Here is a 17619-nt window from a genome sequence, read left to right on the forward strand (position 1 = left end):
TTAATAAACTTATTCTTAATTTTAAGTTACTAATTTATATTTGATTTTTACTGCTATGTATAATTTTTACACTTTTTATCTTAATTGTTTTTAATTATTTTTTTTACTTAACCTTATGCACTAAGTATGCTGTGGTCTCTATAATTGAAGGAGCATACAACTTGTAACCCTTATATTGTTTAATTTTAAGAATATGTATTTAGTGTGTATCTTTTGTTGGAGACTCGTAAATTAAACAAATAAATAAATAAATAAACGCTTGTTTAAGGTTACCAATACACGCCTGGTGGCTTCGTTGATAGTTGATGAATACCATAAATGCCCCTAAAAAGCCAATTCAAAATGACCTAGTGCTAGTGGGTAAAGAAAAAATATAGCTAATAAACTTCTGCCACGTGTGTATTTTTATTTGAAATAGGTTGGCGGACTGGTTGTACAACACTTAGGGATTGAGATGAGGTATCCCATTTCGGCTGATTTATTGCTTAAGCCTCACTAATTATATAATTAATCAATTCTTATATATTATTTTAAATTAAAAATATTAGACTTTATTATTTATGTGTTAAGTATTATGTGTTAATTTAATTATAGGATTTAAATTGTATTTTATTTAGCACTTTAATTTAATGGAAGCTGCATGTGTCTGATAGAATTCCATTTATTCACTAACTCGCATTTGATAGCATTACAGCAGCCCAGCTGTGGGAAGTTTTAGAGTTTTGCTTTTATCATTTCTTACAAACACAAGACAATTTTCTTTTTGTTAAATTTTTGTTACTATATTTTTAAATTAATCCGAAAAACCGAAAAATACTAACAAACAAATCTTAACTCAGTATAATAATACATAGAACACTAATATTATATTAAAATTTACGAAAGTTTTCAATAATCAAGTACTTATGCCTTACAATATTCATTTATGTCTTCACAGAAATGTTGTCCGTATCTTTAATTTGTATTTTGTATTATTTTATTGTGCCTGCTTGTCTTTACCAGGCACCAGTTTATGATAGTTATACAATATCCATAAATATTATTCTGTGCCCTAACTATTGTATTTTGTTTCAAAGAAACAAAGTATAATATTACATTTCTGTTATAAAACTATCCAAATCGAAAATGTTAATTTGTTAAGATTTGTTCAAATAATAATAATAAATTTACTTTTTCATTTGCTCTAATTTAGTAAATCATCGACTTCGTTAAAAGATTAAAGTTCAATAATATCCATTATAATAATAACACAGTAATGAATCACATTAGTCAGTACGAAGTTAAACGAGCCGAGAACATATTTGAAAACTGCTACTCGTTTTACTACACTGGTCGTCTGGTTAACTTAGTATGGTTCCAGCGCAGACTGTCTGTGACCAGCCGGTATGGAGGACGCATTTGCACTCGTCGTTTTAACACGTGAGTCTGTTTCTCCTTATAATCACGTATCTTATTTCACTTATAATAGAGACTATAATGGAACATTACCAATAGTGACACAAAATACCGTTCCAACATTATTCATTGAACCGAATAACACGACCATTGAAACCCGGTATGTGTCCTATGGAACGTTTGTGTAACTTTCACCTATTCAATATAGGTACATGCCATGGGTAAAGGGATTGGGAACAGATTGACAAGTTTGTTGTTGAATGGCGTTAAAGTTATTTGTAGGTTAGTTCAGTGTCCACGGTTCTACAAAGGACGTCTCGATATTTGTAACCTATCAATAATTACAACCTTTTGCGCGTGTTTAATATTCAAGTGAAATTGTTTACTGTTTTGCTCCTATAAAACTAGTTTACGTCTTATAGCGTGACTGCGTTAAACATATTAGTTTACATTTTAGTATTTACTTGTTTCATTATTTGGGATTTTTATACGAGATTTAAGATTACAATATTTAATTTATAAGCTTTAAAGTAAGGTGAGGTGACATTATATTCAATGGTCATTTTTATAAAAAATCATACATATTGATCGTAACGAATACTGTATAATCATTTTCATTAAATTTGATTCTCTTAAAACATTAATAGGACAATAAGTTTGGATTTTTTTTATATAATTATCTTGTAAGAAACCTAGAAAGAAGTACAAAAATATTTATTTATGTTTCATTTGAATTACAAAATACAAGAAACTTCATCATTGCATAGTATAAAACAAAGTTGCTTACCGCGGTCTGTCTGTCCATGTGTATGTTTTGGTCTTTAAAATTACATAACCGATTTTGATGCAGTTTTTTAATAAAAAGAGTAATTCAAGGAAGGTTTATATATATGATACATGTGCAATATTGTAGAGTAACACTGATAATTATAAAGGTTTCTAATGTGATGTCGTAACTAAACACATCTTTTTGCGCTTACAATGCAAACGCTGGCGAACCCTACAAGATAGATCAAAATAATGTACTACAGTATTGTACTAAAAAGGTCTATAAAAAAGTCCGCAATGGTATATGTCTATCTCTTAGGGATAACCCACAATATCCAATTAAGTACCCTAAATACATTGTGAATTTAGTATCAATATAGCTCTTTACAGCATGTAATTTAAATGAATATTTTCGAAGATATTACAGATTTAAGCAGGGACATAGCGATTTGTATTATCTAATGACTGGAAAACATAGGTACTGTAATATACATACCTATTTAGTATCAGCATGCGTGCGTGCCCGTTCGAAGCCTGGGCAGGTCGCTAGTAAAATATAAATGTAACTCTAACAATTATTTCAATCATAAAAAAGATAATCATTTACATATAGGTTTGTACTAAGTATTTATTAGGAAACAATGATTTTTCGATCACGTATGTTGAGGCCTTCACTTGTTTGCAGCTACCTCAACAAAAATCCTGAGGTAGTTATTTCGTTTAGGTGACGTAAAATAATTATAAGCTATCTGTATGTGTACTCAATAATTCGTTACAATAATTAAATACCAAATAATTAAAAAAAAAACTGTTAAAAGAACGATTCAAAAATAAAGTCAATAAATCACTGTCAAAATATTGTACTAATTTGCGTGCGCAATCAGTAAAGGTTTTCAATAAAGGCGTTGCATTAACTTGTTTTTACGTTTTCCGACATGTCGTAACATAAATAAGTAAATTCTTCTACAAAAAATACTATTTGAATCGTTTGTAATCAACTTGATTTATATAGCCCAGTTCTGTTACGAATTAACCTACAATTAAATAGAAAATGCATTAGTCATTGATGAGGGTCGAATGAAGATTGTATTTTATTTCTTAAAATCAAATTACGTATTTCAATTTTTCTAATTAAGAAAGCTCTAGAAGCACATTTAACTTCATTTTCATCAACATTAATTTAAAGATCAAAATAAAAGAAACCAGTGGTTTGAAATTTAAAAACTTGGGAGAAGACTACCAAAATTTAAGTATAGCCTATTCCAATCGAAGTAGGAAAAATACATCATTCGATTTGCTAATAACTCAGCTATATTGTGCACTACCTAACCACTTATTTCCACTTTCATTTTACTTCCCAAATTCCAAACGCCATTTTTTCGCAAATCCATAGTGAATATCATAAATTTATCAAGCTCTCGACCAATTATATTGCGTCAATTTGCTTGTTTTTGTTTATTAGTAATTTCCTGTTATAGTTGGAATTGAGTATAGTACAATAAAATATATTTGATGAAAACAAGCTTGGACTGGAATCAAGAATAATGTAAAAGTTTAATTCAATCATTTATTAATAATCATCTGAAAATCATTACAAAATACCGACAAATTTTGAAACAAATGTATAGTGAAACTGTTAAATGTTGTTACGTCGTAATTAAAATGGATAAATATCGCAGTATCGCCAAACTGTAACTATTATCATCGATCAAATTACAATACTCACAGGACTAGTTTGTGATGTAAACAGATTTTGTTGTTGTATTCTTAGTATTCATGTTAAACTCGCAGAAGTCAACAAATTTGTATCAGTATTTTCATTCATCAATAACACTATAAAAAAATATTGTAGTAATTCGATTGTTTAGAGGCTAGCTTAAGAGGCTGGAGCCCGAGATCAGGCCAATACCTAAAAAGTTATTCTGGCCACAAATTCTCGGTTCTAGACTTAGAGTACGGCCTACCCTAAGTCTGAGGAATAAAACTCACGCTCTCGACTCGGGCCTGGGACCCAATTTCGCGGCGGGACTGAACAGATTTGGAGGAACAAGCCAACCAACGCGCGTGTGAAACCCCGCACAAGCGCCCGCGGAATTTAGTGCTCCATAAAATATTCGTCAAACACGCGAGCGTGCACCTGGGCAAGTTTTAGTGGACACCCTAAAATTTGGTAGTTTTATATTCCCGTGCCTCGGAAAGCACTTGAAGCCGTTGGCTGAAGTCTGCGCTCGTGATTTGCCGTCCCATCGGTTTATGAGTGTTAAAAAATAGAGGATGCATTTGTATTTATGCACACTTGTGCGCTATACTATATTCTATGCAGTTAGAAGGTCGACTGGAAGCCGTAATCGGTCAGGAGGACATCACCACCATAGTTATAATAATAATTTCTTTAAGCATCATATTGTATCATTAACAAAATGTGAACGATAATAACTGCTGTAGTGTAAAACGGTGGTGTAGTTAACAACGTCCGCCAATAAAGAGACATTCCTCTACTTCTTAACACATTTAAATTGCACAAATTTATTAAAGGAATATACATACATATAAATACAAAAATACACAATAGAATAGTTATGTCGTTATATATCTACATTCAAATTCAACACGACATCCGTAATTTAAACTAAATTGATGATGAAATAGGTTTCATTCCATTTAATTTCGTTTAAATTAAATTTTACGAATAAGTAATTGTTAATCTCTTACTATTACCCCATTATTAGTATTCTACGACACCCTATCTCTTTTCTGCATTAAAGTTAATTTGAAAGATCTTCATAACTGTTTGCTTTCTATTGGTATAAATAAGCCTAGCAGACCAGGTTTAACACCCGCAATCATTCTTAGTAGGCGTATACTAAGACTGACCAACCGCCATATCTATTATATACGAGTATATTAATGATATTTTTAACTTATCTTTGACTAATGGTGAATACCCAAATTGATAAAAAGTGTCTAATAAACATTGTTTTATTTTTAAAAATCTATTTCAACTATTATGTTTGGTGATCGATAACGATCCGAAGGCTGGTGTTATATGTAGATCTAATTAATAATGTCTTAAAATTGTTGGCGAATGGACTAGTATGGGATACTTGAATAAAATTATTTTGATTTTGATTGAATTATATTAAAATAATGGATTACAATAGATATATCTTTTTGAATTTAAGTCCGACAATAGATAATTTTTTTTTGGAACGCGGGTCTTCTGGGACTTGGTTTATTATTTTTGGTATTTATAATTATAAATGGTCTTATCTTTTCTCTTCATTTAAACACGCTGATGTTTTTAAATTTTTATCGCAAAATTGTTGTGCGAGTAAATTTTGTAGTGTTACAGAATGTCATCGATACCCACTAATATTTAAATATTGTGCAATAGTTAATTAGAATTCAATTTATTACTTATATTAATTTACAGGATTGTACTTCTTATTTTTCATCTATTCGAGTTAGGATACATTATTAAGCAAAATTTTACCAATCAAACAATCGAAAATGATCGCTTTTAGTTTGATTGTAACTAATTGTATGAACCAAAATGATAACAAAAATATCTAATACCTACACATTATTACAATATAATGTAATTGCTTAATTACACATCGACATTGAAAAAAAAATTGCATACTTTGTTTCTCCGTTATGTGAAAATCCGTTAACTACAACAATTTACATAGGCACGGATTTTACACAGGTCGGTATTTGTAGAAAATGCAACAAACTATTAACAAAAGCGATAAACCAATTAAATATGTTAATGTGAATGCAATTATTTGCTTGTTAGTTACATAACATTGTTTTGACGTGAAATCCCCTAATTAGGAACCAGCTGTTGGAACAACTAAAATATCAGTGTTTTATTACTTATTTTTTTGGTTATCCTATGACATATCCGATATTGATTTATGAATTTGTGCAAGACTAGGCTCTGTGTCATTATAGGTAAGCTAGTAGCTAGAAGCTAGCAATGAGTCAATAAGCCAACCAAGATAATTACGGACACAAAATGCTTAACGTCTTAGTAAAGATTTACGGCGTAAGAACTTACAAGACTAATGTATACGCCCAAAGCACTTACGGTTACCGTACAATTCGCTCACCTGTTTAAAATAAATTAAAAATAATGTAGCGTAAAACATTAAATTATATTATAGCAGCCACAAAGAATCAATGCGTATATTTACTAGAAAATAATGAAGTTAAAAAACAATACAACATGTGATCATTGAACATGTATTATCTTGCTAAACAAATAGTTGACATTCTTGCATTTTGATTAACGCACTAACCATTCACAGTCACTCAACGTGAACGTTTTAAAATAAACTCTATCACATTTAACTTTAGGTATGTTTTATCAATTTTACGTTTTGATAAAATATTTACTATTCCATATAGAGTGTCGAGTAATAGTTTTTATAGTTCATTATTATTTATTCATTATTTCTCGCACGGTACTTTATTTTATAGTTTTGTTCTTACTGAGAAATAGTTTAGGTTGGTGCATAAAAATATTTATGTAAAATACTTATATCGTAAACATTTTCTTCATTATAAAAATAGTCTCTCTAAAATAGACTCTATTGTCTTTATTTTTTCTTTTATATTCATTTTCTGAAGGTAAATTATTAATTGTTCATATAATCACAAACACCGATTCTCTCTAGAAATGATTAAATCAATTCGCTGTCTATAAAATTGTATAGTGTATCGACTGATTGAGTATCGTACTTATATAAAAAATAAACCTTCGTGTTAATATTTAGTAATATTCCCAGTAACAACTCGAGGTTTATCAAGTCTGCACTGTTTATAGTTCCGTATCTCGAAAAGCACGTCAAGCCGTTTGTCCCGCGCTTGTACTCCCTCCGATCGCGTCAGGTAGTCGTTCCATCAGAGTAAAATAATAGAGTGCACTGATGTTATGCACACACACGCAAACACACTCATACACACACCCACACACACTAAATGTACAATAAAATTTCCTACGAAGTTGTCTAGTCGTTAAGATTGGCCACCGTAACCGAAATCGGTCATGACAGCAATTCATTGCTGAGTAGTTGTCGTAATCTATATTAATCTATGCTAATATGATATAAATAAATGTCTAGGTCTGTCTTTCTGTTGCTCTTTAACAGCTATACCACTGAACTGAATTTCATAAAATTTAGTGCGTGCAAGCTTAAAATCCAAGTAAGGATAAAGATTTTTTTTTTTCCAATCCCTGAAACTCGAGTGAAACCGCAGGCGAAAACCAGTTCATAACATAAAATGACTTAAAAAGATTCGAGTCATTGATCTACATTTCCCTTGTGATTTAAGGGATAGACTTTACTTATTTAAACATTTAATAACATAACAAATTTTTAATATCTGTTCCAACTTTTTTTTTATTGTAAATTTAAATTGGAATAAAGGCACAATAGCATACAGGCAGCAACACAATTACTACCTATTTAAAAAAAGTCAGTTCGCGTTTCATGTAGAAAATTAAACAAAAACCTTGTATATATTTGTCTTTATATAATATATGGTATTTTTATTTATTTAATGTTATTATTCACGGTTATAAATTAGACCCTACTATTAGATAGTACCTATTGTTAACATAATATGTTGTATAAAAAAAAAGGATTAGGTATTTGTCATACCATTTTTATTTAATGAATAAAACGTGTACTTAACATGATAAATAATATATTGTATCATAAACGCAAAAACCGTGCCAAATTATTATGATTTTGTTCATGAAATAATTATTTGGATTTATCAATGAAAGCCCAGAATATTCCTGTCACCGGCCGAGGGACTTGACCTTAGGGAGACCGATTGCAAAAAGCGGACCTTGCAAACCTGTTTAAGTTCCGCTGCAAGATGTGATGGGCAAATAAGAGAAATCAAGCACGCCCTACTGTTTCATGTATAAACCATTTTTTAAGGACTAACACTTCTAGTTAGTTATGCTGGACGATAAAATTAATGATAGAACGAAAGAAGTACTGAGGAATTTATTTGCGCGCATTATCCAGGGATTGCTAAGAAAGCCGAACTAAGTTCATACAAAACGTCAACATTTCATTCGAGTTAAATATGAATTGGCTTGGCATAATATACAAAATTAACCACTTCACAAGTAAAATTTAAATATTTTAAGCTGTTTTTTTTATTTTCAGTGTTACAACTATGTCGAGCAGAAATATCAAATACAGAGTGGTACGCTGCAAATCTTATAAACGACCCAAGCTACACACCAAAACCTATTACTGAGATATTTACGACTGATTTAAATTTTTCACCGAAAATTCCGACGATATCAACACAGACAAACACTCGAATCACGCCACCTGTTACAACCACGACAAGTACTACTCCTGCAACGACCACATTTAGTAACAGTGACAGTTCAACGCAACAAGACCAGGCGCAAAGAATACCGTTTCAAATTGTGGGAGTACCAGGTCCTCAACCACCACAAATAATTACTCAAGCAGTCACTGACCCAAAAAATGAACTCTCCAGCTTTTTGTTGATTTTTGATCCAAGACAACAAACCAGTCAATTATTTCCTCAACCAATCAACACTTCTCCACCTACGTCGACTGTAACTCAATCTACCACAACAGAAACTCCTACCACATCAATGCGAACTCGGTCAACAACTGTGCCACCACAAACTTCAACTCAAACAACAAACATGCAAGAAACAACAATTTTGCCAAGAAATCTACCGCAACAAACGATTCCTTTAGTGCCTACTGTGGTATCACCAAGTTTCGTTCCCGGAAGATGGGATATAAGAAACATTGTTTATCCAAATTTCCCAATAATTAATACTGGTTGCAACACAACAACAGTGTCCAACACAGTTGTTGGAAGTTCGACTATAACTCCTCAGACCGTACGGCCAGGAACCGGAAGCGGTAATCCTTTTTTGACAGTTCGCTTAAAAGCGCCCAAGGGCTCTTTAACAAATATTCGCATTAATCCAACAACAACAACGAAAAAACCAACTACGACAAGACGAAGAAAATCAAACAAAAAGTCAAACGATTATGAAATATGCTTAAGATCGTGTGATGGCAAAAAGGAGCCGATTTGTAGCAGCCCTATTGGAGTGTTTCCAATTAATCCAGATAGGCTGAAGGGCTTTGCGTCGCTGTGTCACATGGCGTGTCATAACTCATTTAGGAAGGACCGTAAGTATATTACATTAAATATGAAGAAGAATACAGACAGACAACATTTTAAGCTTAATGAAGAAGTCGTCAATAAAAAAAAATACCAACATTTATTTTTGGTGTCATCGTCTAAAATTTAGGTAGTAGAAGTAATTCCTAGCAGGCACATAAAATTAACTTCTTGTAATTGAAATAATAGAAAAGCATAGACAAAACTTCCCTGTAAATGAAATACATTATTTCTTAAAAAAAAAAAATAGTAGATGTCAGTCATGGTACGTAATTATTTATCTACTTTATTAAACTGCAATAACCCGTTGTTGGTACAATTAGGTTAAAATGCAACTTGTTATATTATAAAACTAGTTTATTAGTTGATACTATCTGAAGTCAATATGTGAATAGTGCACTTTCTCCTTGAATTATTTATATTAACTAATTGATTTAATGAACAATTTAAAGAAAATAAGTACATGTATATATATACATATATACATGGACTGTTGTGTATGTATATATATAAAAGAGCAACGAATTCACGCTGATCACATCGAGTCTAAATTTAAAGCGTGTGAAACTACGACTTACATAATATTATTAATTACTAAAACCTTCTCCGAAACGCGCTGCATCTTCTGGTATAAATTTTATAAATATTGGTTCAGTAGTTTTTTTTTCAGTTAAGCATTACATAAAAAATTTAACCCATTTATTAGTAAGGAATTAAAACAATAATATAGACAATGGTGGAAATGGAGTATAATCAATTAAATTCTTAGTTTAATGACTTTTAGTTGTGCCGATAGGGCACAGATTATTTCGCCAATTTCATGTTAGGTAGAGAAGACAAAATGAGATTGAAGGAAATGGAGTATACTTGTACTTGTTTAATGTAATCTACGTACGTCAGCATCGAAAGGTGTCCTTTTTATAATATTTTAATATAATTTTTGATAGGTACCCACGTACGAAAAAAAATTAGTCGATTTTCGGTAGAAGTAGTAACAGCCTGCGGATGAACCACTGCTTAGGAAAGTTATCAATCGCCTCTCGATGAGAAAGTTTTTAACTTTATTCCATCAAACCACTTCAATGCGGTTCGATGAATACATATGTAACTGATTTTCATCCTAAGCATTAACTTTTCCCCACGATGTTTTCCCGCACTGCCAAGATGATAAGTAAGAATTAAACTCATGAACACTTAATGGTTTTTTCCTGGGTGTGAACCTACAATCTCGGTCATGTGGCCAAGGTCGCCATATCTCGGTTCATATAAAACGCGTATTTTGACACCAGACGATACTTACTAAGTAGTTCTTATAGGATTTATTGACTCTACATTATATGTTTTGCCAGTCTTGCTACTGATCGCCTAATTTTATGTCAAAATTATCAATCTTCTTTGGGGATGTTGCTGTTGGCTTACCACCAACAAAAAAAATCTTAATATATATTCTTATAGGTATCCATCGCATGGCCACCTGACCTGAGGTGGTTCTAGTCTGCTCTCTCTGACTGCTTATAAAATTAATATATCTATTATAAATATTTCAGAAGTCTACGAAAAAGTGACTGAAGGCCGATGTGGGAGGTTGCGTACCCGTATACGACCCGTGGACAAGAACAAATTAAACAGAGAAGAGTTAAACAAAGCCCAATACACAATACAACATAATGCTCCAGAAACTATTATGGAATTTTCGCCTTTAACGCGTTAAAATAAGACACATTATATCTTAAGTAATTACTGAGATTAGTCAAACATCACACATAAACTAGTCGTGTTTATAGACAGCATGTATACGTTAACCCATTCAATCCGGCTGACGCTTATTAGCGTCTGCGTTTAAAACACAGCGTACTTGGAACGTGAATGATGTTATTGCATTGAATGGGTTAAATATAAAACAATATACTATGTTATATTCTCATTTTATAAATGTTTGTGTTAACTGTACTTTATAAAGAATCAAGAAGAAAAATTGAAGTTTATTCTGCACAAATTATTTTTTTATTATAATATTATGCTTATAAGCGTTCGTGCTACTTTTGACTGATCAATCAATTTATGAATTTTAATTATTTGTTAAGAATTCTATAGTATTACTAACATCAATATGTTACAACTTAAAAGTACTTAAACTATCCGTCCATATAGTAAGTTATTGGTTTTATTAATATTAAGTTATATTTTCTATGATAACTTTTTAATTAACGTGTGACAGAGAAAATGAAAAACTATTCAAATTAAAAAAATATTGTTTATTGATTGTTTTTTTTCTTCTATATGTAGCCTATATGTAAACATAGTATTTACAAATCTTACATAACACATTTCAGTCTGATTCAAGCATTAATGAGATTTCCATATATTAAAAAAATATTTCACCGTTTTCAATGATCATTAAGGCCATGGCATGTTATTAACATCTTTGTCTGACTAGTTGAACTTGCGGCTAGTTTATCCGGGGAGGGGACCGCGTATGTGTTATATCGTCTCAATTCAACAGCGTCTCTGATCCGTGCCGAAGCCGGCCATCGCAGTGGTTTTAGTGAATAAGAAACCCCCCCTTAACCCAGTTACCCGGGCGGTAAAAAGGAAAACGAAAATGTGGTTATTTTATAAGGCAGTAGATCACGATCTTTTAAAAGATTATTGTGTCATTCTGGTGAGAAATTCTCAGTAGAAGCTAAGAGTTTGGAATTTGTCTTCCGTGCCTTGGAATGCACGGTAAGCAATTGGTCCTGCTTCTGAACTATTTCCGGCCGTGGCGAATTCCCGATCCATCTAGTTAGGAGGGAATGAAGAATATACTTGTGTTGGCGCACATTTGTATTGAGCATCATGATATCACTCACAGTTTAGTCTCCCTTTTGAGATTGGCCATTGTGGATGAAATCGGTCAGGAGAACATCACAATCATAAACTACAAACATTATATGAAGCTTACAAATTTATTTTTCTGTCTTTATAAAATAAAATAATACTGTTCAAAATTCGTGTATAATATCGTACGTATCTTTAGATTAAAAATTAACAATGATATTTTGAAGTAAACGGGCGTCAATTTGCCACTGCTAGGCAAAAGCCTCCTCGCTTCTCAAAAAGTTTGGGAACTTTTTAGACCACGCTACTTCACTCTGTGGCAAATTTTCATTAGCTCGAGTGAAAACTCAGTAGAGTTTGTATGATGTCTTCCTGATTTGAACCAAAAATGTACTATGAAATCTTCGATTAAGACCGACTTATTGTATTGGGTTACCTTGTCTTTCTTGGATAATTCCATTGTAAACGTAAAAGGTGAATTTTTTAACATACAGCATTTAAAATGAAATGAAAAATTTTAGCTAACTTTGAACTATCACTGAGAGAAAAAAATCAACCGAAAAAATTAAAATCTTTGTTGAAAATTGTTCTGTTGTTGCGAACCACCGCCTTGTTGTTGCCCACCAAACATCATTTGTTGTTGTTGATGGAACTCCTGTTGTCCTCCACCACCTCCAGTATTTCCTTGGTTTTGACCTTTGAGAAATAAACCAATGAGTATTTATTCAATCCTTTTTTATCTCAATATGTATTACTCAATAAGACTACCTACCTGACATCCTCATTCTTTTAGCGTTATTAGCTGCATGGTCATGATTGTTCGCTTGAACTTGGTTCTGTTGGGTCTGAAAATAATATTATTATTATTTTATTAAAAATACAAAATAGCATAACAAACTGAGCACAATATGTCTTAGAAGAGATTTTTAACACACATATTTAAATTATTTAATTATAACAGACTTCCAAAATTAAATTGGAATTGGACTAAAATTCTATAAACTGTTATACAGTATATATAGCAACGTTAATTCTGTTGTGCATTTTTTTATGAAATTGGTAGGGGGACATGCACCTCGGCCACCTGGTGGTAAATGTTTATTAACTCTGTAAGAAATATTATACATTAATTACATCCCTATTTCACCGCCGATAAGTAGATGTGACGTTGTTTTCGTGGGCTATTTTACTAAGCACAGTTATATATAATTTATTGACACTTTATATTTCATCACTATACCAGCGTTAACGTTCTTATTCTATTTAATGCTTGTTTAATATATTATAAAATTTATAAAGATTCGATTATAAAATTAATATTTGACTTTTGGGACAAAGTTAAGCAATCTATATTTGAACAGCCGTTACAATGCAACTCGTTATATAAAACTAGTTTATTAGTTGATACTATCTGTAGTCAATATGTGAATACTGCACTTTTTCCTTGAATTAATTATATTAACTAATTGTTTTTTTGAATTTAAAACCTTGAGAGGGCGGAAATTTAGATCAAGAATTGATAATGAGTAACTGAAGACATATTTTTCTTATTCTATTAATAATATAATAATTATTATTAATAGAATAAGTTTTGTTTATTTGTTTTTGAAATATATTAAAGTGATACACATCAATTGTCGCGCCTTAAGAGCGACTCTTTTGTGCCTTCATGCCTCTTCTAGCCACCGATCCCTACTCTTGTCTGAGCTGATTTTTTTATAATTCTCATATATCTTAATCTTATCTTATCTTAAAATACGTTGTTTATTATAGACCTTAATCTTTGTCTGTTTCTCAGATCTAAAGCTGTGACTTTTTTATTTAAATTGTTGCATAAAGAACCACATCGGCAAGTTAGTCACCTACAGATTTATGATTTAAAATTAATATCATTTTTTAGTGTCAGTAGATTAGTTACATAAAATTCTGAAATGTTTTAAAATAATATGCATAATACACTCCATTGAAAAAATAAAATAACATTGTTTGTTTCTCACATTAGGCTGTTGTTGTTGTTGATTCTGTCGTGCTTTCGACTCTCCCTTGTCTTCTTGGTCATCGTCAGTCAAGAACTCTCGCTTTGGGTATGGTATAGGACAGCCAGCAAAAACATCCTAAAATTAAAAAAAAAAAAAATGTTATTTTAAAATTGTCATGATCAATGATTATAATTACATTTTGAAGTAAAGAAGGTATTTGTTTATTTTTGCTTGTTTATGCACTAATAAACATTCATGCTCTTTATTTATATTCATATAATTTATTTTGTGCTCAACAGTTAAGAAAAAACATTGTGGGGAAAACTACAAATGTCATATACAATTCTGCAAGATCTAATAAAGCACAATTTAAAAGCAAAACTTTTCCTCATCATGAAAGGAGACCATTACTTCATAGTGATTACTTTTACTAAACAATTATACCTGTGTTGGTAAAGGATCTTCAGAAAAGTAAGGATCTTGCATTGCTTGTTCCGAAGTTATTCTTCTATTAGGATCCATAAGTAGGAGTCTTTGCAAAAGACTGAATGCTTTACTGTCTGGCTTTATTTTGTGTCGATCCATGTATTTACTTAATGAACAATTTTGATAACTGTAACCCATATATAAAGTTTGTTAATGGTAAAGTTGGTAATATATTCATTTTCACACAATTAAGAAATTAATATTATATTATGTAAAATATACTTAGTTTGAATATGTGTGTTAAATGAATATAGCTTAAAATACATTAGTAATAAAAACATATTGGATAAACTTAAATTTTAGCGTAAAACTGCATTTAAAAAATTATAGGTTATAATAATATTGAAGATGTAAATTTTTGTATTATAAGTATAGAGAGTTCAAAGCAATAACAGCCCAAAGTATAGGAATTGGTGGTGCTAACACTCTCACTTTACTAGGAAGAATATAAAGAAGATTAGTAACACCATTATTTCGTGTTTTTTGACATGACATTGAATTTTTTAAATTTACTAACTTACTTAGATCTTTTGAAATCCTTTACCAGTGTTGCATGCTCAGGCATTTTTCTTATATCCTCCCAATCTTTCTCTTGAGGGAAACCCATTACATTGAAAATTCTGTCAAGCTGATCGTGATGATAAGGATTACTGGTTTTTATATCCTCTTGACGACAATGGAATATTGGTTCAGATGTTAATAATTCAGCAAATATACACCCAATTGCCCAAATATCTACAATAATTAATGTATTATGTTATTTGTATATGTTAAAAATGTACTAGGAACAAGGGATAGAAAAGCTTAAATAACACTCAAAATGAACACATAATAGCAAAAAATAAGGAGCTTAGCTTTAAGCTATCTATTAGTTCCCTTATCACTGCTACCAAAGTGTATATAATAACTTTAGTCATAGAATTAAACACAATACTTAATTCATATGCATAATTATGAAATAGAACTTCATAAAAAAGTAAATAATAATATCCATTAAAAACCTATAAAAATGTCATTATTTAATGGAAAATCATTATGATATGTACTTAATCAACCTCATTTTGTGCTTAGCCTTATAATAGGGATAATTTCATATGTTAAGTTGAATCCAATGGCAGGCATAAATGTTGAAAACAACTTTTTTGTTCAATTAACATGTCATATTTGGTTGAGATATAAATGATCTGTGGAACATTTAGAATTGAGGAAGAAATGACACTTTGAATATCTGCTATTGGAATATTTGTTATTGGAACCTTGAAAGTAAAATAAAAGTAAATATAAGTAGTTAAGTGGAACAGAATTGTATTATAAATAAATATATATTCATTAAGAACTGTTCATAGTGTATATTCTAGCAAATCATATGGAATATGTAAACCTAAGGTCTCTATTTATTGATTTTGGAATATAGTATATAATAATTAATATATTGAATGATAAAAATGAATACCAATAGCTTTTGTGTAATGTCTTGCTCCTAATAACAATTCCGGAGCTCTATACCAAAATGTGACTACTACTGGATCCAAATCAGCTAAAGGTTTCAATGGGGCATTGAACAGCCTTGCAAAACCCATATCAGCAATCTTCACTCTACCTCTTTCCGGCCCTTCGCCCATTACAAGTATGTTGGCTGGTTTCTGGAAATTGATATTTTATTCTTGATTGTAAATATTTCTATTTTAAAACTGATTACATTATAAATAAAATCAAACTACATTACTAAGACATTGATTAGTCATTTAACATCATTTTGTGTAATTACAATAATAATTAATTACTTTTTTATATTAACTATATATTTATGTTTTCTATACTTTATAAAATATTTTATTTAGGATGGGCAAATTCTCATTTGTATGGCAATGTAAAGATGAATTTGTATAGAAAAAGAACAAAATAAGACACAGTGTACATGTGTTTATTTGTTTGTGTTGTGACATGTTTCTAAGATAAAATAAAAAATGAACATGAAAATTGGCAAACATACTAATGTGTTTTAGTTTTTTCAATTATTACATTGTTCTTGTACTTAAATTTTTTTACAGCACTGTAATTTAAAATAATAAATATAAATAAGATTACTTACCAAATCTCTATGTAAAACCCAGTTTGAATGTAAATAATGTATTCCATCTAATATTTGATATAACAAACTTTTTACCATCCCTTTAGGAACCATTACAGATTTTTTATTAGCTTTGGCTGCTCTATGGAACTTTATTATATGCCACAGGTCATGCTCAGCATAATCAAATAATAACCAAACCTTACGATCAGTGTGGGAAAGGAATACTCTTATAAGATTAATTACATTTGGATGTTTCAATTCACGGAGAAGCTGTAAATATAAATATTTATGAGACATTTTAATTGAATTTGATTTTGATCTACTGTACATTTATATATATATATATATATATATTATTGAATGTATTAACAATTTAATATGAGTATGTTAGCCGTTATATCAAAAATAGTTTTTACTTAAAATTAATAAATATAACAGAACCTATATACCGCAATTTCCCTACAAGCCGACATTGAAAGTCCTGTTCCTTCTATCTGCTTTAACGCGTAATCTTTAGTATCAGAACCGTCTTTCCTTCTGGCTTTATATACATGGCCGTAAGTGCCTCGTCCAACCTTACACCCTTCGTAGTCAAACAAATCTTCCACTTTCGATCGTTCATTTTGTGTTTTTATTTTAAACTCGTAATCCATCATTACCGGAGCCATTGTTTTATTGTTTTGAAAGTTATCACCCATTTTTTATTTGTAAAGCAAAATACTTAGAATATTTATTTTTGTGCTAGATATTATTAAGTGATTTTAAAGAAAATCATAAAATCATTTTTAGTTGCACTGCATTAAGGATGACAAGTCATTAGGGTAATAGTAGACTAATTAAAATTATCTCCTAAAATCCCAACTCTTTCTTTTTGAATCTTATATCTTTGTA

The 17619-nt window shown here is 30.7% G+C and overlaps 2 protein-coding genes across 2 annotated transcripts; one reads left to right on the forward strand and one right to left on the reverse strand.

The window, feature by feature from the left end:
* Positions 1-1255: 1255 nt before the first annotated feature.
* Positions 1256-11627, forward strand: LOC113402486 (mucin-2-like). The gene is made up of 3 exons (XM_026642754.2): positions 1256-1419; positions 8355-9377; positions 10917-11627. Exons 1-3 carry the CDS (start codon positions 1386-1388, stop codon positions 11078-11080), a joined length of 1221 nt encoding a protein of 406 aa, XP_026498539.2. The 5' UTR covers positions 1256-1385; the 3' UTR covers positions 11081-11627.
* Positions 11604-17613, reverse strand: LOC113402485 (cyclin-dependent kinase 8). The gene is made up of 8 exons (XM_026642753.2): positions 17178-17613; positions 16747-16998; positions 16108-16297; positions 15176-15389; positions 14613-14781; positions 14187-14303; positions 12962-13034; positions 11604-12885 (listed from the first exon to the last, which is right to left on the reverse strand). Exons 1-8 carry the CDS (start codon positions 17424-17426, stop codon positions 12755-12757), a joined length of 1395 nt encoding a protein of 464 aa, XP_026498538.1. The 5' UTR covers positions 17427-17613; the 3' UTR covers positions 11604-12754.
* Between the last annotated feature and the right edge of the window lie 6 nt (positions 17614-17619).

This window comes from Vanessa tameamea, chromosome 11 (genome assembly GCF_037043105.1).
Source record: "Vanessa tameamea isolate UH-Manoa-2023 chromosome 11, ilVanTame1 primary haplotype, whole genome shotgun sequence".
Classification (NCBI taxonomy): Eukaryota; Metazoa; Arthropoda; class Insecta; order Lepidoptera; family Nymphalidae; genus Vanessa; species Vanessa tameamea.